This window comes from Phyllopteryx taeniolatus, chromosome 9, assembly GCF_024500385.1.
Source record: "Phyllopteryx taeniolatus isolate TA_2022b chromosome 9, UOR_Ptae_1.2, whole genome shotgun sequence".
In the NCBI taxonomy this organism is placed as follows: Eukaryota; Metazoa; Chordata; class Actinopteri; order Syngnathiformes; family Syngnathidae; genus Phyllopteryx; species Phyllopteryx taeniolatus.
In genome coordinates, this window is record NC_084510.1 from 25699517 (window position 1) to 25724993 (window position 25477).

Sequence of the window (25477 nt, forward strand, 5' to 3'; positions counted from 1 at the left end):
AGTATATCTCGGGCAATGCTGTTTTAGAGAGGCTGCGTTTGATGCCGAGTGTTCTTACGGTATTGAGGTCCGATATGGAGGGATTTTCTCTCTTGGTGAACTCATGCGTGACCTAAATAGATGAGAGGGCGGTTGCATGTGATTTTAGCTGCGAACGCGTCGCACTAGCACGGATTAGTAGCGTGTTTGCAGCATGCACAAAATGTCCATCTGATCCAAGCAAAGCGGAGGGCCAACTGTTCACTAAAGGCTGATGGTGAAAGCTTTGGATGTCATCGTATCAAGTAGCCCGCTGCACTGCCTGAAAAAGCCTGGGCGAGCCGACATCTTTCCCAGCTCACCAATAGTAAATATTTAGGGATGAAGTCAAGTCAATACTACAGTTTCTCCCGTCTCCTGTCACATGCGGTAGAGACAAGCCGTCATTCGCACTCACATCGCATCTATGGCCAAAACAGAGCCTTCCAAAAAATCGAATTAGGGTTAAGGTTAGGGTTAGAGTTAGGTGTTTAGGGTTAGAGTTAGTGTGAGCTGAATAGCTCTTATCGAGGGTTCGGTTCAGGGTTAGAGTTACTGTAGGTAAGGGGGCACTGCACGGTTCATCTTTCTTTTTTGCTTCATTCATTCAACTTTCTTTTTCCACTTATCCTCACTAGGGTCGCGGGTGTGCTGGAGGCAATCCCAGCTATCTTTGGGTGAGAGGCGGGGTAGACCCCGAACTGGTCGCCAGCCAATCGCAGGGCACATAGAAACAAACAACCATTCGCAGCTACATTCACACCTATGGGCAATTTAGAGTCCCCAATTAACCTACCATGCATGTTTTTATGCGATGTGGGAGGAAACCGGAGTACCCGGAGAAAACCCACGCAGGCACTGGGAGAACACACTAACTCCACACAGGCGGGGCCGGGATTTGAACCCCGGTCCTCAGAACTGTGAGGCAGACGTGCTACCCAGTCGTTCACCATGCCGCCTCTTTCTTGCTTCCTTGTTTAAAATCATTATGTTATAAAGATCTGAAGCGGATACTTGAGTAACAGCACAAGTTTCTAAACAGAAATTAACTTTGGTAGAAGTTATTTACTTTTACTTTCAAAATATGTAAATGTTGGTCCTATTGTGGGCAGTGATTAGTTCATCATACGCAGAAAGCGTTTGCCAGTCCGATCTTAACGTCCCCCTCGTATAGCCGCGTGACGACGAGAGGAAAGTCACAGACCGGTTCATGAGGCCACACCACGCCAGATCTAGTTCGCCGTGGACATGTGGATGGAGAAAAGGATACGGAGTAGGAGGCGGATCGCAATGTGGGTGGGGCCTCCCGCTCCATGTACCCGCCTCCCAGAGCTCGGGCCCCCGGCTGTGTTGCCGTGACAACTGGATGAGGTAAATGGTTGCAGGAGAATCCTCATCACAAGCTGCCCCACGTCCTGCAGTGACACCTCTCAACCATGACGTTGGCCAAAATATTATATTATTATATTGTATTTTAAAGACACAAAAACAGAGAAAGCATGGCTGAATCCCTTTATGCAGCTGCACAACTGGATTCTGCATTAAGGAGATTGCAAAAATACACCAGCTGAACATTATGCAAGCAGGTGGCATTCATCGTTTTTTCCCCCCTCCTTCTTCTTAAGCCTCTAATTTTCCCAGACGCCCTTTCCCAAAATAGAGCCGCGCTTTTGCATAGCGAGTCACAGCGATCACAGTTCTGGGTGAAATAACACACCGTGCTGTGTTTACAGATGAGGATGGGACTGTGACGACGAACTCGAGAGGTGGTGGAGGGTGGTACACTGTTGCCACATCGTCATTTTTCACACTCGGCACGTCACATTTTTGCACCAACATGCAAGCATCTTAAAAATGACATTTAGGGCCTGAGTAGCGAAGCCCTCTTGGAATTGTTTATTTTATTTACATTATACAGTACTTCTCACAGAGAAGATTCACAAAGTGCTTCACATGGTTAAAATACAGAATCCCAAAAATGGTGAAGTTAATAATAATTATATTCTTAGGCCCTTTTGGGGGCCTCCGCCATTTTAGCAAGCGCATGGATCCTATTGAAAATATATTTTGCAAAAAGTCACTCAGTAGCGCCCCCTGGAAAGTTGGAAAAAATGAGCCCCCGACACTAGTTTGACTGATCCACACGAAATTGTGTTGACATTAATTAACAGGATGCATGCAAAGGTCTCAAGGACACATACCTGAAATTGAACAGTAAGTCGTCCATTTTGGTTTGAAGCAACCATTTTGGGCGAATTCCACGGCTCATACTTTAAACCCGACACGACTAGGCAATTTTCCCAAATGAGCCTCAATCGGACGCAGGCATCCTAGCTGGACAGATGGGCAATGCTGAACTGCCAATCATTTTTTGCCATCTAATATGAGCGCAGAATGGAGTCAAAGTTGGATCATCATTTTGAGGATTCACCATGAAAAAGGCAAGAAGGGCTCATTTGAAAAAGAAAGGTGCAGGAGACAAGAAGAAGACAGAAAAAAAAGGTATTTATTATTTTTTTTTTTTAACCAAACAATACAATACAGCGACACATACAACGTGTTTGACATTTTGAAATGCATTCATGTGCAACAACGGCGTCACGGTCGTTGCTGTTTATAATCTTCATTTGACTCTGACCTGTCACCTCTCTTTAAGATGGGGCGTCTTCAATAGCCATCTGACAAAGCCGTACGCGAGAGGTGGCCACTGGGGGTCCGCAATGTCAACACTGACCCAGAGGGGCCTGGCAGTAAATGAACACTCCATTCGGAAAGGTTTAATATAAAAATAGACATGAATCTAAGAGTAGTTAATGCAGCAGTGCATGCTCTAATGTCCCGGTGTTTGCGAGAGAAATGAAGTCATGTCATGCGAACATATGCATCCAGAGCAAAGAGCTAAGCTAACGTAAGAGTTTGTCAATACAGCAACTACACAGTAGTTGGAACCCATAATGATATGTATAAAAACAAAGTCCCTCTTGGATTCTTTCCTCTGCACTGACAGAAACGTCTGTTGAAGGAGAAAATAAAACACTCAACGTCTTGGGATTTTGTGCCATTTGATTCCGGAACACGTGAACTAGCTTCTTTCATAGCGCCGTTATGCTAATCAGCTGTGGGATCTACAAATTCCCACCACTTTTCTGAGTAACCAGTGATTATTCACTGTAATGTCAAAGCAAGTGGCAGAGGGCAGGGGGGACAAGTCCAAGTCAGTAGGGAGCGTAGTTCGCTAGCCAACCAAAATACGTCGACATTCCAGGAAATAAGAGACCTTCATCAGTACAGTGATTCTCCACAAATTTGCGACTCAGATTTACCCATTTGCTGTTTTCGTTCTCAGGCCAAAGCCATGTCTACAAGAAAAGTATTTGTGCCCCAAAACTATGTTTACCTAAGTTGAGGAGATTCATGTAAGTGATTTGCCAAAATCTTTGTGCAACTATAGGCAATTCTAAACCGTGCAGGGAGGAGGCGTCATTTACTCGCTGATTTTCGCTATTCGCGGCAGGGCTTTGGCACACTATCCTCTTTATTTCACAGACAATAGCATCCAATTTTCTCCTTGCTGTGTTTGTAGAAGAGCGACATCACAAAGTGCGGCGTATGAGTTGTCATATTGGTGTCAGGGAAAACCAGACATTTTGTGACGAGTTTACAGGGGGTCCTCGGTTTAGGACAAAATTCAGTTTCTCAGACTGACACCATGATCTGAATTTGTTTGTTTGTCCAAAAAAGTCGTAGCCTATTCCTAACCTATGCAAATGCAGTAGTCAATGGCATAATTACAGTAAATATTTGTATGATAAGCACATCAAGACCAAAAATATAAAACAAAATATATGCTAAAACAGTAAGTACGGCGGTAACTGAACATTGCCTTCTTTTGCCGCTGTGCAAACTAGTTTATAGCATGCGGTCCATAACCTTGAAATGGTGAATGCCATGACATAAACCTCAGGACCCCGACTTTATAGCTGTACCTTTTGGCGAATTTCAGCGAACATTACAGATATCCTTAGTGTGGGCGTAGATTTTGTATCCCCTCCCTGTTTTAAATACCTCTTGTTTCCTGTGGTTTGGTTACCACCTATTTATCTGCCAAGGTATGTCGTCTAGCTTGTTTACAAAGCTTGATGGATGAAACCCCATTTGCTTTCATGTCCCATAAAATGAAACAACAACACACATTTTGGGCAACAAAAATATTAGGATAAACAAAGAAGCTCATTAGAATTTTGAACAGTAGTTAAAATGAGAATTTAAGGTGATTTATTTTTATTTTTTTTAGGTTTGCAGCACAGTTAACTCACAACAGATTTTAAGCGGGGTACACACATGCCGATTGATAATATCGTAACCGATTTTTTTTTAAACGTGAGAGACCCCACATATGACAATGAAAACACATCAGCAGCTGTTCATACGTGTCTTATAGTTTGTGGTATACTTGAGATGACGAATACAGCACACCACACATACACAATATTTCCGACGACAATTGTGAGGCTCCTCCCGCTGAGTACTAAGATTGACCTATGAGAGGCAGCATGGCACTACAGGGCATACAGTGTTTACGAGATCAGGAAAATACAGGTTGCTTCCTAATTTGCTATTGTTCCGTTTCATTTAACAATCCCGGAGACCGTGGCTTGGCCGAAATCAGTGTTGACCGCAAACATAAGGAATTGCGATCGTGACGATTTACAATTGATTATTTTCCGATCCTATCGGAGAAGAAACAACCAACACCACCACAAGATAAGCGCTCAGGATCATCTTTTACAGACTTCTGCTCATCAGGCCTTTGCTAACTTTAATCTAAAGGGAAGGAAAATGTTGAAATGTGTCATGATTGTCCGTATATGTCCACACCCCGCTTTACCAGTGATTTTGCATGTTATGGTGACATAAAGATGGCTATCTTTCATTCCTCGTCTTCTTTTGCCAGACACACGTTGGGAATGCTTCACCCTCAAGGTCACCACAACATATTGTTTCTAAACCAACCAACACATCCTGTATCTTGACATGTTTTTTTTTTTTCTCATTCTTTCCTTTCCTTATCTCAGTGTGACACAATTATTCCCACCTCACTGCACAATTCTTTAATGCAAACACCAGCAGTCCAGGTTTTGAGCATTGCTCAACCCAGAATGCAATTAACACATTCAGGTCACCTTCAATCAAAATGAGAAATGCGGCTGTCATGTTTTTTTGTTAATCAAACCTCTCCTGTAAAATCATTAGCTTCATACCTCGGAAGAACACTATTAAAAGCACGACAAGGGAACGGCGATTCCCGTGGTAACGATGATTTATTAAGGGACTGGTTATTATGGGGGCTCTTGCGTATGTCAAAGGGTTTCGGTAAAGTGACAATGATGGCTCATTGAGTTGGAAACGCTGAAATGAGAGAAAGAGATCAAATCCAAATCCTACAGGCTCGCTTCACTTCAACCTGATCTTTGGCAGATGAGTACAAAAGCAGTCGGAATGGTGTAATTAGGGCTGTCACATAATTAGATTCACCATTTAAAGTGCATTCATTGACACGAGAGTTGTACATGTACTCTTCATTTATAATACCACATTTTTTGTTTTGGTTTTTTTGCCCTAATTGTGAGGATTATACTCAGAGCTAGTTAAGCTTTCTACATCACGCTAATGAAAGAGTATATTCTCTGGATTTATACGATGATGCTTGTTTTCATTTTCCACATACATGTGTGTGACTATATAGTATACCGTGGAATTTGCCCGTCCGTTGTACATGTCCTTTTTTTCTCGCCTGGTAGCAAAACAGACGGCGTGAATGACAGGATGTGATGTCATACAGGGAAGGGGGGAATAAATATTGAGGTCATTGGTCTGTCTGACGTCTTTCGGATATTTCATAGGGTATGATCATCTTGTAGTGTCACAGTAACCCTCAGAAAAGTTGATGGTAACGGTTGTGTTCACACTTGTATGGGTCGAGTGTAACAAGGCTCACATTTGAACCAAACAAGCGGACCGAGACCTCTCGAGCAGGTGGTCTCGGTTCACTTATATGTGGACTAGGGTTCAGTTAACATGGAGCGCAGACACAGACCAGGTTTCGAGTTACTTTGTCATTATTACTAGGCCCGAGCCTGTTAGCTCACAAGCTAACTGGTGGCTAGCTCCTCTCGTCGCGGCGTAGAAAGCCCTGCGACGACCCGGTGGGGAATATTCCAGCCACTGGTGGCTTTAAGCAGATATACAGTACTGTATTTTTGCAGCTGCCACACGTAGAGCTATGTAGGCATAAAAAAAGATGCTAGACGAAGTAGCATCCATTTTTCAGTGGGGCGTGATTTCACAGATTCAGTGGACATGCCCACAGCGTTTGAGAGCAGAGACAATGGCTTGATTTGCCATGATTGTTAAGCCTCTTTTTACTGTACACACTTGCTGGTTCTTTTAACGAGTCCAATTTGCCAGGGTTGTTAACAACACTCTTCTTTGTGGCGTGTCTAATGTAGAAGCCATATTTACTTTCACTTCGCAAGGACTTGAATGATGTATGTGACACGATTTTGTCAAAATCAAGCTTTATCGCTTCCTTTCACCCTGTTTTTCAAGCCTGAGCCTGTTTTGAGGGGGCGGGCCTGTCTCATGCAAATGAAATACTGCTCACTACACCCCAGAGAGCCAAGTACGGCTTTTGTTAGCAGGATGTTGCAGGAGTCTAGAGTTAGAAAAAAACAAAACAACAACCCATAAAGACAGTAAAAGTCTCAATTGTATTTTCACTCATGGAGGCAACACTTCATTAACGAGCTACCAAATTGCCCTGGTCAATTAATGTTGAGGATCTGTGCATGTGGGACATGCAGTGGACACACTTGGAAGGGCAGGCAGGCACTCAAGAGACCAAACTATTTGAACAGGTTCATCTCAACAAATTAGAATATCGTAGAAAAGAAGATTGTTTTTTCCCTCACTAGTTCAAGCCAAAAAGCGAAACTGTATACATTATTAAACATAGGAAAATAATTTTCAAAAGGCGATTGGCCTTAGCTCATTTCTACACATCTGACATCTTTGCTGGTTTGGACAATTTGAGTTTTGTGAAAATTAGTACGATGATAAAAATCCAACCTCACCTAATAGGACAGTATCTTTGATATCTTTTTTATAAACTTTGGTCCGAACAAGAGTACCAAGCTACAGGTGTGAACACAGCCCAAACTTTTCGCTGTGGCTTCTTTTATAGCAAACTATGCAAATTGCTACCCAAGCTATGTTTGAAAAAAGTGAAATCATTTGGAGTGGAGCTGAGCAGCCCACTAATATTATCTACTCCTCAGGATTGACTTTTCATACAATACTGTACTTAGATGCCCCTTTGCAAAGAAATTAAGAATGGTACCAGGCTGAGATCCTTCCATAAAACAATCCTGGACGTTCACCAGGTAGGAAGCAGCACAAATCTGTCACTGCGTTGCACACTTCTTTCTGTCTGTGGAGTCTTGTCCACACAAGAAACATCCGGATCAGACGAGCCCTTTATAAAAGTACATCCTTTTCACTCTTCGCTCTCCTCCTCGTCGCCCTTGGAGCCTTTACTCCAGCGCTGGAAGCAGTGGACGGTGGAAGCCAGGAAGAAGCTGGTCATGATGGCTACCACAGACACGGAGATGCCCGAGAAAATGATGATGAGCAGGTCTGTTAGAGTCAGGCTTGCCTGGCACTCGCGGAAGCTGTCCTTGGAGAGCTGGGTCAGGGACACGCGGCGGCCGTCCATGGGGAGGGAGCACTCCATGCCTTCCACTCCTGGGCCCAGAGAGAGAAAATGAGTTTAGACAGATTTGCCAGACACGCTGAAGCAGGCTCGCGAGTGAGTGACGCCATGTTATGACTTGCGGACCAATGCTTTTGCGCGGCGTCCGTTCAGCGGATTATGTAACGCGCAAGGGCAAACAGACAGGACTGAGGCTTATTATTGTGCAATATGCACTAAAGTAAATGTCATCCAAGATTTTAATTATTGCCACTAAAAACACAGTTTGTTGTTTCGAAAAATGGAAATGTAAACCTCGTCATTATATTGAAGTACAGTCTGGTGCACTCATCACAATTTTTAAAATGTTAGAGAACTGTCACATGACGAGCAAAACAAAAATCAGCAAGTGTGTTTTTATTGCTGTTTATAGAGTGGGGTGCAGATGTGGGAGTCACATAAGTTCAAGTCATAATTAGGTCTGAAGTCCTAACCTTTAAGTTTCAAGAAAGACCTGAGTTAGTGTGGCAAAAATCAACCAAGTCCAGGCGAGTCCCCAGTAAATTTCAACCAAGTTGATTCAAGTCATTACTTGGGTTCAGCAAGTCATAAGTCAGGTCCAACAGTCTTGCTCAGTCAACAACATACATTTCCACATATTCCGTATATGTACTTCAGTAAATTACGTAACTACGGGTTGTTAGGATTCACATTCACAATTTTTCTTAATCATCTCAAAAAATTCTTCCCATTGTCTATTACTTCATAATCTTCTCAATTAAATGCATACATGACATGAAGCTTAGTTGGTTAGTTTGTTAGCTTACTAGCAAGTTGTTTAACCAGATATCAGCTAAACTGTGAAGTTCACGTAGTTCGTTAAACGCCGTAGTTGTTGTGTCTATCTTTGAGGAAACCTTGCGTGTTTGCTAGTCTCCTTTTCCCGACTAAATGAAAAAATTCCATCCTTGAATCCAAATGTTCCCAAGTTTGCACACAAGACACACACAAAAAAAAATTTTCTTTTTTTTTTTTTTTTAAAAACAAAACGTTTGAGCCTTGCAAGTCGAAAGTACTAAAATTGTCGACTTAAGTTAACTCAGGTCATGTGACTCAAGTCCCCCACCTCTGGTGTGGTGCACTCAAGATGACCAACATTCTCCTTCAAACCAGCTGTCTGTCACACTGTAGTACCAAGATTGACCTGTGAGAGGCAGCATTGTGCCACAGAGCATCCAGACTGCCGGAAAACAGGAAGTAGAAAGAATATTTGTCTAGCAACAGCAGGCTAATTGGCTATTGTTCTAGTTCACGCCACAATCACAGAGCCCATGTCTCGGTCCAACTTGGTGTTGACTACACATATAACGATTTGGCATCGTAAATACTGAACGTTAACGATTATCGGACTCGACCATTTTGCCAGCAAATCAGGGAGGCAACAGCCCTCTTAACACACCCCGCACCACAAGATAACTGCTTAGGATAATATTTTAGAGACATCCGATAACCAGGCCTTTGTTGACTTTAATTGTAAGGGAGGGAAAATGTTCAAATTTCAAACTGTTTTCATTGGCTATCGTTACGTTTCACATAACAGGCACAGGCTTGGCCCAACTCGATGTAGACCACACACATAAAAAATTGCCATTGTGAATATTGAACAGGTTTAACACTTATGATTGTCGGCCCTGATCATTTTCCGAACAGATCGGGGTGGAAAAATCAGTCCTAACACAGCCCACACCAAAGGATAATCACTGAAGAAAATCTGATGATCGGGCCTTTGCTGACTTTGATCGCAAGTGAGGTAAAATGCTCAAATTTGATCGTTGTGTATCCCAATTAAAAGTGTTCACATCCAGACAAAGGCACAGGAAGGATGTCAGAAAGGACAATTCAAATATTTTTACAGCACAATACCAATTTCTTGTAATCCCGTAGAGCAAATTCTGCAGGGAAATGCAGAGAGAGCCGATTTAACAAACGTCAAGTGTTCACTCGCAGAGTTTTAGGTCTTCCCAGTTGAGTACAGCCCGTCCACCTACGGCAGGGTCCCTGCCGGAACAATTAAGGTAAATGTAGAGCCCACAGGACAGCTACTGAACTCATATCATTCTCCGTGTAACAATTTCATAGCTGGAGAATCAAAACACTTGCAAAGCAGAAGCACTCTAAAAGAGAATTGTGTAATAAAATGTACAGGATGACATTCTGGAGATACCTATTTTTCATTGGACAGCACGGATAAGGTAACAACTCAAAATGGAAAAAAGTAACAGTTATTTATGGTGATAATTAAAAATGTGACAGCAGCTACTTTTAAGACATCATAAAATGTAAACGTGTTGTAGGCAACCTTGACTTACTTCACCCCGAGAAGGAAGCGGAGTAAGTCAGTCACTGAAGTTGTTTCAACATTCTTGACTCTCTGCTACAGTCCGCTAGTTATTGTATTGCATTTTTAATTGCAAATTACACGACATTTCGTCCTTACTGAAGAGAAAATTATAGTGACGTAAAATAGCCCAGAAACTGCAGAAGAAGGTGTAATTATACACCATAATTTCTCGTGTATAATACGCATTTTTTGGCTAACAATTTCATTCACAATGTACGTATCATGTACAACAGAAAAAAAAAAATCACATTGTATTAACGTATAACGGTACCTAGGGGTTTTGAAAAAGGTAAACTTTTCATTCCAATATGATATATAATGTCTCATGTTACAAATTTATACAAACCCTAATTCCAATGATGTTTGGACATTGGGTAAAACGATTTGCAAATCCTTTTCAACCTATATTCAATTGAATACACCACATAAACAAGATATTTAATGCTCAAACTGATGAACGTTGTTTTTTTTGGGCAAAAATTCTCAATGCCTGCAACCAGGGGCGGTTTCTGATATGGGCGATACGGGCAGCCGCCCACAGTAGCATTCTCTGGGGGGGGGGGCAATGATTGATCGAAAATGGATGGATGGGTGGATGTTTTGAATAGATCATTGACAATAAAGGAATATTTTCACAGAATCGAGTCTGACATTGTGAGCTGAGTGGTTGTCAGTAGGTCCTGAGTGCCCATTGATACCGTATGTTTCGAACATTTATTTGTACAGAGTAAAAAAACAACATCATCAACAAGAGCCTCCTCAGTCTGATTAAGGATCAGAATCTCATGACTCAGAGTTAAATTGACAAGAAGCCAATGCCAATGATTCCGGCAAAAAAGAGCACACTGGTTAATGACACCATTAACTCCAAGACCCGTCAAACATGCTGTATTGTGTGCGGAAGTCAAAACAAATGAGCTTCCAGACAAAAATGCTCAGGGCCTGGCCTTACAAGTGATAATATTGGTAAACTGACTGATGACAATAACGAGCTGAAAATAGTGTGGCTCGTCATGACTCTAGACTATTATTCATGCATAACAAACAATATGGCATGCCACTTTCCAAGCAGCAGGCCCTTTGAAACTTCAACTCAGGGGAGCTTTTAGTGGAGATTATCGTGCGCAAAACATTCCCAGGCTTTTTTCTACACGTGGCCTCTCATGAATTGAGCAATCCTTTCTGTTTTAATAGACAGGATTAATGAAAAGGCAAATACACACAACTCTTTGAATAGAGCCTGTACTTCACGTAAAATGGCTACGTTATAGCAGGATTACTTAACGCTTTGGGGTCAGACACTGCTTCTCACACTTGGCTAATTCCCACTACAGGAAGTCCACATTTTGACACAATGAGACACAGAGCTTACTCACAAGGTGAAAACAATTCCAGCCACTTGCTGTCACCACTAGTAACAAGGCGGCTCTGTGACATTAGAGGACAAATGGAAGGACACGGACTTTAAAAATTGTCAGTGTCGTGCCTGAGAAGCGTTTACGGACTAGCAGTGATGGGGAAAAAAGGCACACAAAATATTTTCTACATTTAAAAATGCAACTCCTCCTGTAAAATCATCTACATATATATTTTTATATATATTTTTTATATATATATATATATATTTTTAGCTTTAACAGAGATATTCCCTCGTGAGGATAAGCGGTACAGAAAATGGATGGATGGATATTCTTAGATTTTTAGCGAATGATGAAGAAAAAAGACAAGACGTCAATGAGTCTCAAGCGTAATGTAATTTTTGCAACCAATGAATTTTCAACTAAATGTCAAGTCTATTTTAAGTGCATCGCTTTCAGTACTTTTGCTCACCTAAACATTTTGTGTTATAAATAATGGTACCTAAGTTGTGTATCAGAACCAGAGGTACAGTAAATACTGTATCTGGTTCTAGACAGGCCAAGTCCATCCCCAGCCTAAAACACAATGGAGCATGCATTTTACCCGTTAATGAGGAGACTGAAGGGAGTAATCCCTTAAATCCAAACCAAAGAAGGGAAAACTGGCAAAGCATCACAAAGAATGCAAAGGTTTGGTAATGGTGATGTTTTATTTTCTCTGTCTTGGGAATGACCTGCTCTGGTCCAGCAAATTGTTTTAGGATTCCTTCACACCTGTACTTTGCTTTTTCTGGTCTAACTCAGTTGATGGGTTTGCAAACAATGTTCCTGCTTTGGTACATGTACATACCCTGCTTTGGACACTTGTGCAATCTGCAAAGGGAGGACCAACACTGTATTTTTCTATGCCTAGTGTGCATGTCAAGGGATGAAGGGACATTATAACGGTCAGGTTTAACGACATGCTAGCATTGAAACTAATGGGATGATGCTGCATCAATCCTTCACATTCCAAGCAAGGACAGTTGACGGATTACATGTGGGATTACAGTCAGCCACGGGGACGGTTGATCTGCCGTCTCTGGGCGTGATTGATCTACCTCGTTGTGACGGACCACTATCTACGACGATTTTTCCCTCCCCCCTTTAACGACACTGATGTCTGATTTTAGCGTCAGCGATAAACAAACAACCGTTGTTGTCTTTCATTCGCACGAGACCACGTTGTCCATGATGTGGAGAAGGGAGGGAATGCCTTAATGACTGAATCGCCCTCTGAAATGTATCAAGCCGATTAAACATCAAGCAGATGTAATGAAGAATCGTTCAGGGGGCGAGCACGGAGCCGTAAAGTCGTAAAGAAAAGCAATGAAAAATTCATAGGACATGGCAAGGGTGGGGGAGGGAAGGAGCCGAGAAGGGAGGAGAGTGAAATGCAGAATGACGAGCGTTCATGTGACAACGTGGGTCGGGGGTGCATCACTCAGGAGGGGATTCCTTCCGCATGGAGAGCCAATCACATCACGTTTCATCAGCGCTTCTTGTGGCCTTTTGACAACAGCTTGTTGTGGCGCAATGTAGCATTTTGTAATCAGGCCAGGATACATAAAGCTGCCAGCCTGTGTTAAAAACTAATATTTTTATCGTCCCATACCACACGAGGTGTAAAAATAGCCAGTGATGTAGTGGGAGGCTCACAGCTGACTCTTTATTTATTTAATTATATATATTTTAAAAGACGACGGAGCATTTTGCAGCTTTTGCGAGGCAACTTGATAGGTTACAAAGGAAAATTCAGGCTCCAAATCTCCCATCAGAGAGCTGGCCTGCCGTGCCCCGGGGGCAGCTCCAGCTCCAATTACCCTGGCCAATGCACCCAGAGAACTGTGTCACCCTGAATTATACATAGCCTTTGTTCATCCTTAACCCAGCGGCGGACAAGATAGCAGTGGATCATGTTCACACTCATCCCTTAATTAAACATTTCAACTACCTGATCAGAAAATAAACTAAACACCCATGAAAAGCAATATACAGTATATGCACCCAACACATACTCAAATCGTGTCCTTCACTCTTTAGACGCCGTGTCTCAATTAGTTGCACTTTAACAAGTTTAGCCTTTCCCCGAATAGATTGGGAAAAAACACTGAACCACCAGGTAGATTTAATTACCTTGAATATAACCACGAGTCCCCGAAGCGGTCTCGTTTGGTTCAGTACATTACACCCAAATTCGGTTAGCATTTCCACACCAATAGCTAAATGAGCTCTCCAAGTAGGAAGATATCACAGCAGCAGGACATGGCAAAACGCCTGTGAATTAAAAAAAGAAAAGAAAAGGAACACAAATGTATTTACAACTTCTAAAGTAACACCTGTAAGATGTGGGTTGAAAAACAATAACACAGCAAGCAAAATACACATTGGCATGGTGTTACAGCAATGCAGCGCTTGTACTTCATTCCGTCTGCTACAATATTCAGAAAGGCATGTCAATGATAAATAAAAAATCCCTTCTACAATAAAACTAACAAAATACACATCTGCATGGTCTTTTTTGTGCATCCGTTTTCCCCTACGTCCCAAAACAACCTAAATTATTTGAGCATCTGCCATCCGACTGACCGGGAGTAATCAAACTTATTCAAACAGACAAGTGTGCCAATCGGTGAACTCTGCATCACGGGGGAAATCAAGACCTGAAAAATGAAACGGGAATTGGGTTTTGCAGCATTGGGCTCTCTGCCTGCTACATTATGCAGGCCGTCGGGGGAACCATGAAGATCTCAGGACGATTTAAAAAATAGCGGAGCGTGCGCTTGTCTGAATATGCTAACGGTCTTTTAAATCTTGCACTTTGCATTTCAACCTTTAGCTCATTAGTTGTAGAGCAACATACGTGCTCATGCCTTAATTAGCAACATTTTCACTCACCCACTGAGGATAGGTTTCGACCTTTATATCCTACATTAGTCAGTTAGCATCATCTGCACTTCCTCCTTTGATAATCATTAGTTAGTTACCAACAAATTCACAAAACTCTATTGTTGCATTTCAACCTCCAAGTTCTACCTGAGCCACCTCGCACAACATGTACAGGGCAGTACAGGCTGTTTAGACGTTTCGGGGTTAGGAACGGCGTGCAGTGGGCTAGTTTGCGCAGCAGCGTCAGAATAGAGTGTCACGCGGCACAGGTAGGCACGCTCAGTTAACGGCGTGCCCAGTTTTTCATTGGGTTGTTCTATATTTACAATAATTATGACTTTTCTGCATTAGTGTAGGTTAGTGACAGACAACAGCACGTTTTGACTCACGTACAATTTTGGGTTTCGTCGTAAATGAGGACCCATTGTATGTGTTTCAACCTTTATGTGCTATATCAGCCAGTTAGCATCATTTGCACCTCCTCCTCGTTTTAACACCAAACTAATCAACACCTTCACAAGCAGCAAGGACCTCTGAGTTAAGACTGATATAGAATGTGAATTGATTTAAAGAAACATCATAGTGGAGGACGCATGAGGACGCAGCATTCACACAAACAGAAAGGGCACATGTACAGCACGGTAATCCCGCACATCATCGCAGTTCACGATTCATAAATTCAGGTTTTCATCTGTGGAATGGTACCCAGCTTGATGCCCAAAAAAAAAAAAAAAATTTTCATTTTTTGTGCTCTTTCTGAGAGTTTAAATAGGAAAGTAGTACTTTATGGTGATTGGTGTCAAGGAAGTACATTGTCTTGAAGTGATACATCTTTATCACGAGACTAGCGTTGATTATCCCGGAGCTAAGTGTAGCCAGGGTAGTTACGGAGAGCCTTCGCCGCATGTTCACATATGTGCGCATTTCTGGTGCATTTTTTGAAATTCAAATAATCTGCAAGCCATTTATTATCAGGGTATTGTTGTGAAATGAGTTTGAAATGATATTTAAATTTTCGGGGATCATAGTTTGTGGTATACCTACAGTTAGGCAATTATAAACATTTCGCCAAGGGGCAGGAATTTCTTGCAGCAAGGCTCAGTTCCCTGTCCTCCATGAATAGCGGACGTTACTGTATAGGATAGAGAAGCACTTTATCTCGTCACATAATTGAGTTTCTTACTCTGATGAATGAAACGTGCAATCCCAACACCCACGTGGAGGACGCTCACCAGAGCCGATGTACGGTATATTACAAAATGGCATCATGTCAACCTCATTCGCTAATGAGTGTCCCATCTGTTATTGTGCTACTGCTTCCAATGGCATGCTTTGGAGAGTAGGCCGTGACACTTTTTTCCGTGATCGAGAGCGATCAGTCAGTTGATTAATTCTGTCTGGCAGCTGAATGTGCCGTGGAACGACACCACTGTAGTCCTCCTTTCCAGTTTGTTTCATTAAAACTGCAATAAATAAATCAAAAATGTAAATGCCGGTCTCATGGAAGTGAGCTACTGTCCTTGTTATCTTTTTTAAGGCATCGTTTTCATGATACAGCTCTTTCACTGGGTCTCGTTCGATTCTGCTGGGCTACACACACACACACACACACACACACACACACAAACACACACACACACACACAAAATAACAGATTTTTGCCTTCAATTTAAAATGTGAAAGACCCCACACGAGGGGAAAAAAAAACCCCTTTGTGCTTCCTGGTCTTATTGTGTGTGGTGTACTAAAGATGACCATGCCTCAGGTGGTAGAGTGGTCATCTCCCAACTCAAAGGTTGTGAGTTTAATCCTCAGCCCCTGTGACCATGCTAAAGCGGACTCCAGCAAAATATTGAATCCCCATTTGCTCCTGATGCTGCGTCATCAGTAGGTGAATGAGGAGACCGTGTTAAAGCACTTTGGCTACTTTGAGGGGAGAAAAGCACGATACAAGTCAAAGCCCATTTACCATTTAGGACCAACACAGCTCACCATACACATAACAATATCTCCTGTTTTAAACTCCTTAAACCAAATGTCTGTCATAGTACCAAGAACTAACCTGTCCACATACAGGAAGAGTTGCAATTGTTCACCCCAACTGTTTGGCGAGCAGATCAGGGAGGAAAAAAAAAACACTCACTACATCCCACACCACAGGATAATCGCTCACGATGGTCTTTTACAGACATCTGACATCTGGTCTTTTGCTGACTTTGATCGGAAGAGGGGAGATATGCTCAGATTCGGCGCGATACCGGGATTGTGTGGACCCCCGGCCTTATGTTGCAGCATACAGATTTGCTCTAAGGAGGCTGTTTTCGTACACAGGTCAGCACTCACACCCAAACAACCTTGGAACGGTGACAGAAAAAGAAGTACGCCCACTCTCTCTCGGCAGCAGCCTCCACATCAAGATGCATTGGCATCACATTTCCGTCCTAAATTCTTAGAAGAGGCCCAATTTTGACAAACACTGAATGACAGCGCGAGCTATTTGTCAAATGAAGCTGCAACGCCAGTTCTGTCTTATTTTACCTTTGTCGCACTCCAACGCTAACTAAACAAAAAAATCAATAGTAATCGTGTGGCTAAGCCTCAGTAGGAACTATTTGTGCAGTGTCTGATGGGATATGCTATCTGCTTTGAGCTGAATGAAAGAAGATATTAAAGAGCCTCGCTTTTTTTTGTTGTTGTTTTTTTTGGGTGCCTGAACTAGAACAAATAGTACAAACCCCCTATGGCTGTTAGAGGCCCATCCACTCATGTAAGAAGCTCACAGCCACATTACAATATGTCTGACGCGTTAGTGTGAGCCTCGTGTTGTGTCTCAGAAGCACACACACACACACACACACACACAACCAAACATACACACACAGCAAATCTTGTGCCCTGTTATCTAACTCAAAGTCAGAAGGCTTAAAATGTCTACCCGGATGCCTGCTGTTCTGTAAAGCAGTAAATTGATGGACCGAATGACGGAACAAAAACACCAACCGAACAATGCATGTTCTATACCGTTTGGTCACGGAAGACCCAGAGCCTACCCCCGCTGACTTTTAGCGACAGAAGCGGCATACATCCTAGCACTGGTGGCCCATCAATCACCCTGATTTAGGCCTGTGAGTGAGCTGGAGCCTATCCCAGCTGACCTTTGGCGAGTGAAGCAGGGTCCACACTGGACTGGTGTCCAGTCACTCGCAGGGCACATAGAGACAAACAACAATGTCGTCATTCGGATTGCGGGTGAGCTGAAGGCTATCCCAGCTGACTTTAGGTGAGAAAAGTGGAGACCGTCCTGGACTGGTTGCCAATCCATCACAAGGCACATCCATCCATCCAATTTTGATACCGTTTTTCCTCATTGGCGTCACAGGCGAGCTGGATCCTATCCTATCTGACTTTTGGTGAAAGAAACGAGGTACACTCAGGAAGCCAGAGTACCCGGAGAAAAAACATGAATCTCAGAATTGTGCCACAGAAGTGCTAACCACCGTACCTCCGTGCTGCTCTCTCGTGAACCAGTATATAACAATATTCCAATTTAATGCCTGGCTTTTTGTAGAGAAATTGGATGAGGATGGAGGATTCAAGTTGGAAAAAAAAGCTCTCGACGAAATGTAAAAGTATTATATAAACTAAAATCTAGGCTTTACACCATCAGGATTTTTGGGGCCGATCACCGATCAGCGAGTTTTAAAAAATGATAACCGATCACCGATCCGATCACATATGGACCTGTTCATTTACTGTATATACTTGTGTACTAATTACTCCCAAAAATTTTTTATAATAAATAATAAATAAGTATCTTTGTTCCTGTATTTATGCCAGTGAGGCATAGTGACAGACAGTACATATGAATAGTCGTCTATTAGATGGCAGGTAGTAAATACAGTCATTAACGTATCCACTTTTTGTGACATTTTTGTTTGTTGGTGCTCCGTGAGATTTTTCAATTGTAAAATATGTTCCTTGGCTCCATAAAGGTGAAAAATCACTGCTCTAGTCAGGTCATGTATTCTAATCAGGCAGGTCAAACCAACATTACAACATGACAGAAATAATGGGTGCTAACTTACTGTAATTAAATGACTTTATTTTTAATTAAATTACTTCACCCACACCGAAACTTTAGAGCATGATTCGACAGAACGGCGGGATGTTTACGTACAACCGTTCGTGGTACCACGAGCTTGCTAGGCTACATAACGTTTTGTTGCCTGCTTGCGAGCCGTATCGTAGTAAAAGTACGTGAACATACCTCAAGCAAGCCTTAAACGAACGTCCTCTCCTGAGCACCGGTGACCACCAACACACGGTTTACCCCATTTTGTTCTGACAAACACGTTCCGCAATCCATTATTGTTGTCGTCGCCATGGTAACAAGTGTATCCGGTCGCGTTTCCGTTGACACGATGAAGCCCAGTGATCGGCAAAAATGGGATATCATATCGGAATACAAGATTTTATTGCAGTAGTCTGACATAGTGTAATCGTGAAAGAGCAAATTTGTCTTGTAGTCAGATCCGGGCATTAAGTGCTGTCTGTCTCAGACATGTTGTCTGTTCCACACCGCCAACATGTTTTTTTTTTAAATAACTTTATTGGCCGTCAGATTACAGGACTGCGCCAAAAGACGCGCGACAAGGCTAAAAAGAAACTAGCTTTTGGATTACAATATACTGTGCATGATGGCGACGCGGAGTAAATGTCTTTTGCGGAGCCGATCAATGACATCATTGATCGGCACGGCAAATTATGACATTAAAGCCGATCAGCATGAAATGCTGATTATCGGCCGATACCCATAACGCCGATAAAATCGGTGTAAAATCTACTAAAAACTATATGTTGACCAACTGGGCTGGGTAAAAGTCTGTTCTAGATGACTGTGAACTGAAATGAAAATACAAATATTCTCCCAATCAATTTCCTCAGAATAAATTTCTCGTTTCTGTGTGCCTCATTGCAGGTTCATCCTCCAACAAGTGCTATTGTGTCATATTACACCCTCACATTGGAGGCTATGCGGGTGGAGGAAGAAAGAGACAAAATTAGAACAAGATTCGGGAGGTGGGGGTTCCCCCTCCGTCAGGGAGGAACATAAATAGACGTGAGATGTCACAACACCGTGTATGGAAAACTTGGCCACATTTGCTTACCGTTGGGAAGCTTGTGATTGTTCTCCATGAGCCATCCAAACAGGCTGGCAAAGTTGCAGTTGCACACCCAGGGGTTGCCCTCCAGCCTCACCACCCGCAGGGAGGGCAGCTGATTTAGCGCGCCCACCTTGAGGCTCGACAGCGCGTTACGCTCCAGTTCCAATTCCCGGAGAGACGTGAGGCCCAAGAAGGCGTCCTCGCTCACCATGCTCAGGTAAGGGTTGTTGCCCAGTCGCAGTTTGATCAAGCTTCGGGACTCCCCAAACGTGCCCTTGGGGATTTCTGTCAAGTTGTTGCTGCCGAGGTCCAGGAAGACCAGCCTGGAGGAGGTGCTGAGGGTCCCCGGTTCAATGTAGGAGAGCGTGTTGTTCCGCAAGTCCAGGTAGACCAAGTCACTGTACAGAACGAGGAAGTCGGAGGGGATGAGGGGTATCCAATTGTCGGCCAGCAGGAGCCGGCGGACGTCCAGGGGGATCTCGTCCGGGAGGTGGGTCAGCCCGCGTCCGCTGCAGTCCACCGTGTGGGGGTCCGGGCACAGGCAGGTCGCTGGGCAGTTCTCCCCCCGGGTCCAGAACACAGACGTCAGCACCATGAGGACAGGCTGGAGCCAGCAGACACATGGCAACATGGTCATGGGGGGAAAGGAGTTTGGGAGAAAGAGGGTGAAAAGGGTAGGGGGGTGATAAAAACAAAAGGGTCAGAGGACAGCAGATTGGAAGGAGGGTGGGTAACGGGAGAGTGAAAGGGGGATCAACCCCGGTGAAGCAACATGCCGGAATGTGGAGGGGCTCAGGGGGCGGCGGCGGAGCAGCGAGGAGGTCCACGAGATCATTTAGGCGTCAGAAGGGGTGAATACACTCAAGTAGCCAGAGGTACAGACCAGGGACAAAAGGGATGGTTGAGGGTGAGGGGGTGAGGGGAGGGTACTGGGGGGGTCCTCGGTGGATCTGGAAGCGGTCACCAAGAAGCTCTGGGACGCGGAGGTGGGATTCAAGCATGGCAAGCCGCCGCCGCGTCCCCCCATCGGTCCATTAACGAGCGGGAAAAGCCTTTGTGAGCACACGGAGAATCCGGCGGAACATTGTTCAAGCGTGGCGTAAGATTATCCCCCCCACCCTCCCGACACCTTTTATTATTAATATTGTTGTGATGATTCCCTGGCGGAGCTCCCAGCATGCACCCCCCCCCCCCCAAAAAAAAAGACAACCCCAGCTGTCCTCTTTAAGTCCAATCAGGAGCGGGGAATTAGCATCCGAGCGGGAGCACGATGCATGCAGATACACACACAAACACAGCCGCGCAGCTCCGACGTCTGCCTCCGACTGTGGCACGACTCAGCTCGCACCCTCAAAACAATCCCATCCTCCCTCCGCGGAGGCGTGTCCCAACCGCGCTGTCAACATGTGATGTCACTTCCTGTGGTGTGACGACATAATAACCATCGTCGAAATCTGCCAAAGAGAGGAAGCAGGTGCCATTTTGTTGACCTCCAGTGGTGATTTATGTTGGGAAGATGTCCTTTAAAACACAAGTTTCACGTGTTCTTTTCTAAAGTGGCATGTTTTATCAGGCTACAAAAATAGTTTTATATCTTAAACAAAGACAGAAAACAATAAGTCAACCTATGCATGGTTAACCGTAATTTAATTGGTAAATAATAAATTGAATCATATTCATGGAGGCGGCACAGTGGCCGACTGGTTAGAGCGTCAGCCTCGCAGTTCTGAGGTGCGGGGTTCAATCCCCGTCCCCGCCTGTGTGGAGTTTGCATGTTCTCCCCGTGCCTGCGTGGGTTTTCTCCGGGCACTCCGGTTTCCTCCCACATCCCAAAAACATGCATTAATTGGAGACTCTAAATTGCCCATAGGCATGACTGTGAGTGCGAATGGTTGTTTGTTTCGATGTGCCCTGCGATTGGCTGGCAACCAGTTCAGGGTGTACCCCGCCTCCTGCCCGATGACAGCTGGGATAGGCTCCAGCACGCCCGCGACCCTAGTGAGGAGAAGTGCGACAGAAAATGGATGGATGGATGGCATATTCATGGATAACTTGTTCATGATCTTGTAACAGTTAAAGAAACAGCAAATTAAATTGGACGAACATTTCTATCACAACAGGACATGGAAAATTCTCATGCCCAAAATTAAAAAGGAAGCAGCCATTTTGGGTGAATTCTCGGACTAATACTAACACTGCCTAGGCAGATTGGTGATACTAAATTGCCAACCGTTTTGCCAATGCCAGTTAGTGTGGACATAGCATTGCATCAAAATCCGGTAACCATGGAGAATGCAAACAATCGCTAGTCACGCAGTGATGCTCCATGTTAACAACATGCAAGGAAGGGAAGGGGATTTCTTTCGACCCCAAAGCCTCGCTAACAGTATCACCATTGAGCTCTCATATCATGGCCGAAGGTGGAACACAGACAATCGATGGCTTGAGACTGCTTGCGAGCTAACTTCTGCAGGGGAACTGCACTGCCTCGCTGCAGGATTCAACTTTGTTTTTCACTTGTCTCTTTGTTTGTGCGTACCTATGTTAACCGTAAGCGTCTTTGGGTGTTGAGAAGAGCACAATAAAAAAATTCCGACTATCTGTTCGGGCTAGCTATAACTATGGCGAGCCACAAATGTTAAAACACGACACGAAAAGGATAAGACATTTGCTAGCGGACAAACCATGGTTTTTCTTCATAAAATACAGCAAGTTTTCACTTATTACTACATTCAGTATTTATTTTAAACAGATAAAAAAAAGAAGGTAAATATAACTTCCTTTTGGGTCTGGAATGGATAAATTGCTTTTCCATTCATTTCAATGCAAAACACTACTGATTTGCGAACGTTTCAGGTTGTAAACGGGGTCACAGAGCAAACAAAATTTGTGAACTTCACAAGGTTCCTCTGTACACTACAGTATAAACATTTGTTGGGGGGCACGTCAAAAATTAATAATACATTTTTTCGATATTTGTGGCAGGGCTCTGTCCCTATGTTGGTTCACTCTACATTAAACTGGACGCCATTTACTAACGTGGCAGAATGTATAGGCACATTTCTCACTATAAAAGACACAACCATTAAATACCTCATTTCCAATTCGGGCTTTTACATTATGCAACAAAATGTACTTTTCGCGTGGCAAAAGTTCGCTTCAGAATGATTTTCCCAACCTCGCTGTAGAAATCTAGACTAATCCTCATCGCACGCCTGCCGCCCGACGCGGTTGCTCTTTCTTTAATCGACTGTACGGAACTCCCTCGTGTGACGCATAATCCGCACATGGTGTGCATTTTATTTGCCTACGTATGCAGTTAATAGGAGATGAAGACGCCATCTTGTTCAACATTGCTCCGCTAGCGAGGTCACTTTGGTCATTCATCTTACGTTCTGCTGTCAACGCTTCAGTTATGCAGAAAAGGTAGACTAATTAATGAACTGACACAAGCGATTTTGCGCTGCCTGAATTACCAAAATTTAGAAAGAAGCAAAAGGCAGATGGGAGGCCTCGTGTGGTCTCATTTTGGAGGAGCTGCGTGAGTTTGCACGGCAACACAGCAGTCGTTACATCCGCCGGTCGTGGTGTTTGAGCTGCATTTTAATAGGAACTCTTTCAAGTGGGCCTCCGCCTTGCTACATCTGCGAGTCCACTTCACATTAGGAGGCTGCCAATTAATAATAATAACAAAAAAAAAAAAGAGCCAGAAACACGCCTGGGAAGCAAGCGTGCTGTCCTGCATGACAACAAGCTTTGACTTGCAGCTGAGGGATTCCACACAAGTTTAAGTGGAAGACAGCACAACTGCATTGCTATTATTGAGTGGTAACCGGGTTACACACGTCGATGATCGGGCTGAAATTGAGCATTTTTGCAAGTCAGCAAAGGCCTGATTATCAGATGCCTCTAAAATATTATCCCGAGCGATTCTCTTGTGGTGTGTGCTGCAAAAACTAATCTCGAAGATTAAATATCTTAAATCAAGGCAAAACGTTCTTGTTCTTTGTCTGTATTTCTTCTTACCAGGCAGTTTTCCCACAAGACCAGTTCATATTCAACTTTTTATTGAGGTTTTATTTTTATGTCACGAGTAAAGTTATCCTAAAATAAAACCATTATTCTATAGGTGTAGGGAGTATAAATATGGGGTGTTTTGAGGCTAGCTATGTCAAATTGTAAATCACATTTTCCTTTTCCAATGGCAGATAATTTTGCTTAAATAAAGTAATATATAGTATTCCACAGAGAGTTGGCTGTTGTAAGCATAAATATGAATAGGTAGGTATGACTTGGCCCTCATGAGCTGCATGACTAGAGCAATGCTAAGCTAGTAGGGGCAAAGTCATCAGTGCATTCCATGTGTGTGAACGGCAAAACAGAAAAAATAAAATTCCATTTTCTTTACCGGTTATCCTGTTCAGGGTTGCGGATAACTGGAACCGATCGCAGCTAACCTTTGGTTAGAGAAGTGGGTTATATCTTGGACTGCTCGCCAATCATGGGCCACCTACACACACCAATTTAGAGTCTTCGATGAAGCTAACATGCATGTTTTTGGAATGGGGGAGGAATGAGGGATGGGAGTGTACAGTATGTGTCCTCCCCATGCTTGCGCGGGTTTTTCATGGTCCAGCACGACCTTTATCTTCACTCTTTCTCTGTGTGACAACCTTCGTCTAATCTCATTCAAGAGGAGTGAATCCGCCTTGCAATTGATTGTCTTCTTTCCTGCTCGGAGACTGACGGCACCTTGTTACGCCATCACTGGGACTGATAATACGGAGTAAAGTAACGGCTCACATGCAACTAGTTCATGCCGTGCGATGAGAAGCGCAACAAGAGTAAAACAGACACCTATGTGGGTTTAAATGTTTTGTTTTTTTTAACTGACTACAATGTTCAGGCTATAATTAGAATAGACAGTCAGAGGTGGCAAAAGCACTGAAGTTTATTATAAAGTACCTAAAGTACCTTGAGTAAAAGTGTACCTTAACAGAAAATAATGTTATAAATAATTTTATGTCAAAGTGAAAGTCACCTCACAGAACATTTGCTGTACTTAAGTATCATAAGTAATTTTCTGATATTAAATGCACTTAAATATTGGAAGTAAAAGTATTCCCAAAAAGTTATTGGTTAGAACTTTGATTCTGTTTTAGTTCTTTACAAATGTAAAGAACGGTTTCTTATTGTACGCATTGTACAAAACCCGCTCTGATAACTTGGCACAATGAATTTACAATACTTTTATAAACTTGCAAAGTGCTCATACTGAGAATAAAAAATAAATCACTGGATACAGCTAAATTCTGACTGAAATGGACAGATCACGACTGAACTCACAACGGGACTTTCAAGAGCCCCCGGATACGGTCGTAAATACGACAATTCTCCTAAACACAGCCACGGATGCCAAATTATCTTGCTTCTCCCAATCTGCTGCCTTCGTTGTCAATTTTCCCTCGTTCACGTTCCTCCAAGTCGCTGCTGTCCCCGTTTTATTCCGCCTTATAAAATCCCAAGATCTTAATCGAGATCCCAACTGTGGCTGACTTTACATTTCTTTATTTACCTTATCTTATCCTTACCGTTATCTTTGTTTCCCACATTGTGTTGTCATCTGCGGAGGTTCAAAAAAATAACTAGCCTATTTTGAAAAAGGAGCGGAAAGTAGACTTATCTGTTTTTAAATATAGAGTCAAATTAAAAAGTCGTCCAAAAAAGAAATACTCAAGTAAAGTACAGATACCAGGAAAATCTACATAAGTACCATATAAGTATTTTGTTACTTCCCACCACTACTGACAGTGTTTCTCGCAAAATGAATGGAAGACAGAGGAGTTAAAAAAAACAA

At 43.2% G+C, this 25477-nt stretch overlaps 1 protein-coding gene across 1 annotated transcript; it reads right to left on the reverse strand.

Moving 5' to 3' along the window:
- Positions 1-2504: 2504 nt before the first annotated feature.
- On the reverse strand, positions 2505-21201 carry lrrc38b (leucine rich repeat containing 38b). The gene is made up of 2 exons (XM_061785852.1): positions 19624-21201; positions 2505-7821 (listed from the first exon to the last, which is right to left on the reverse strand). Exons 1-2 carry the CDS (start codon positions 20255-20257, stop codon positions 7574-7576), a joined length of 882 nt encoding a protein of 293 aa, XP_061641836.1. The 5' UTR covers positions 20258-21201; the 3' UTR covers positions 2505-7573.
- Positions 21202-25477: the final 4276 nt, after the last annotated feature.

What these genes read in the sequence shown, in the direction of transcription:
- lrrc38b (XM_061785852.1), bottom strand. Translation starts at nt 20,257, where the DNA reads ATGACCATGTTGCCATGTGTCTGCTGGCTCCAGCCTGTCCTCATGGTG. An exon ending in CAATCACAAGCTTCCCAACG is followed by an intron (nt 7,822 to 19,623) that starts GTAAGCAAATGT and finishes CTCTGGGCCCAG; the next exon opens with GAGTGGAAGGCATGGAGTGC.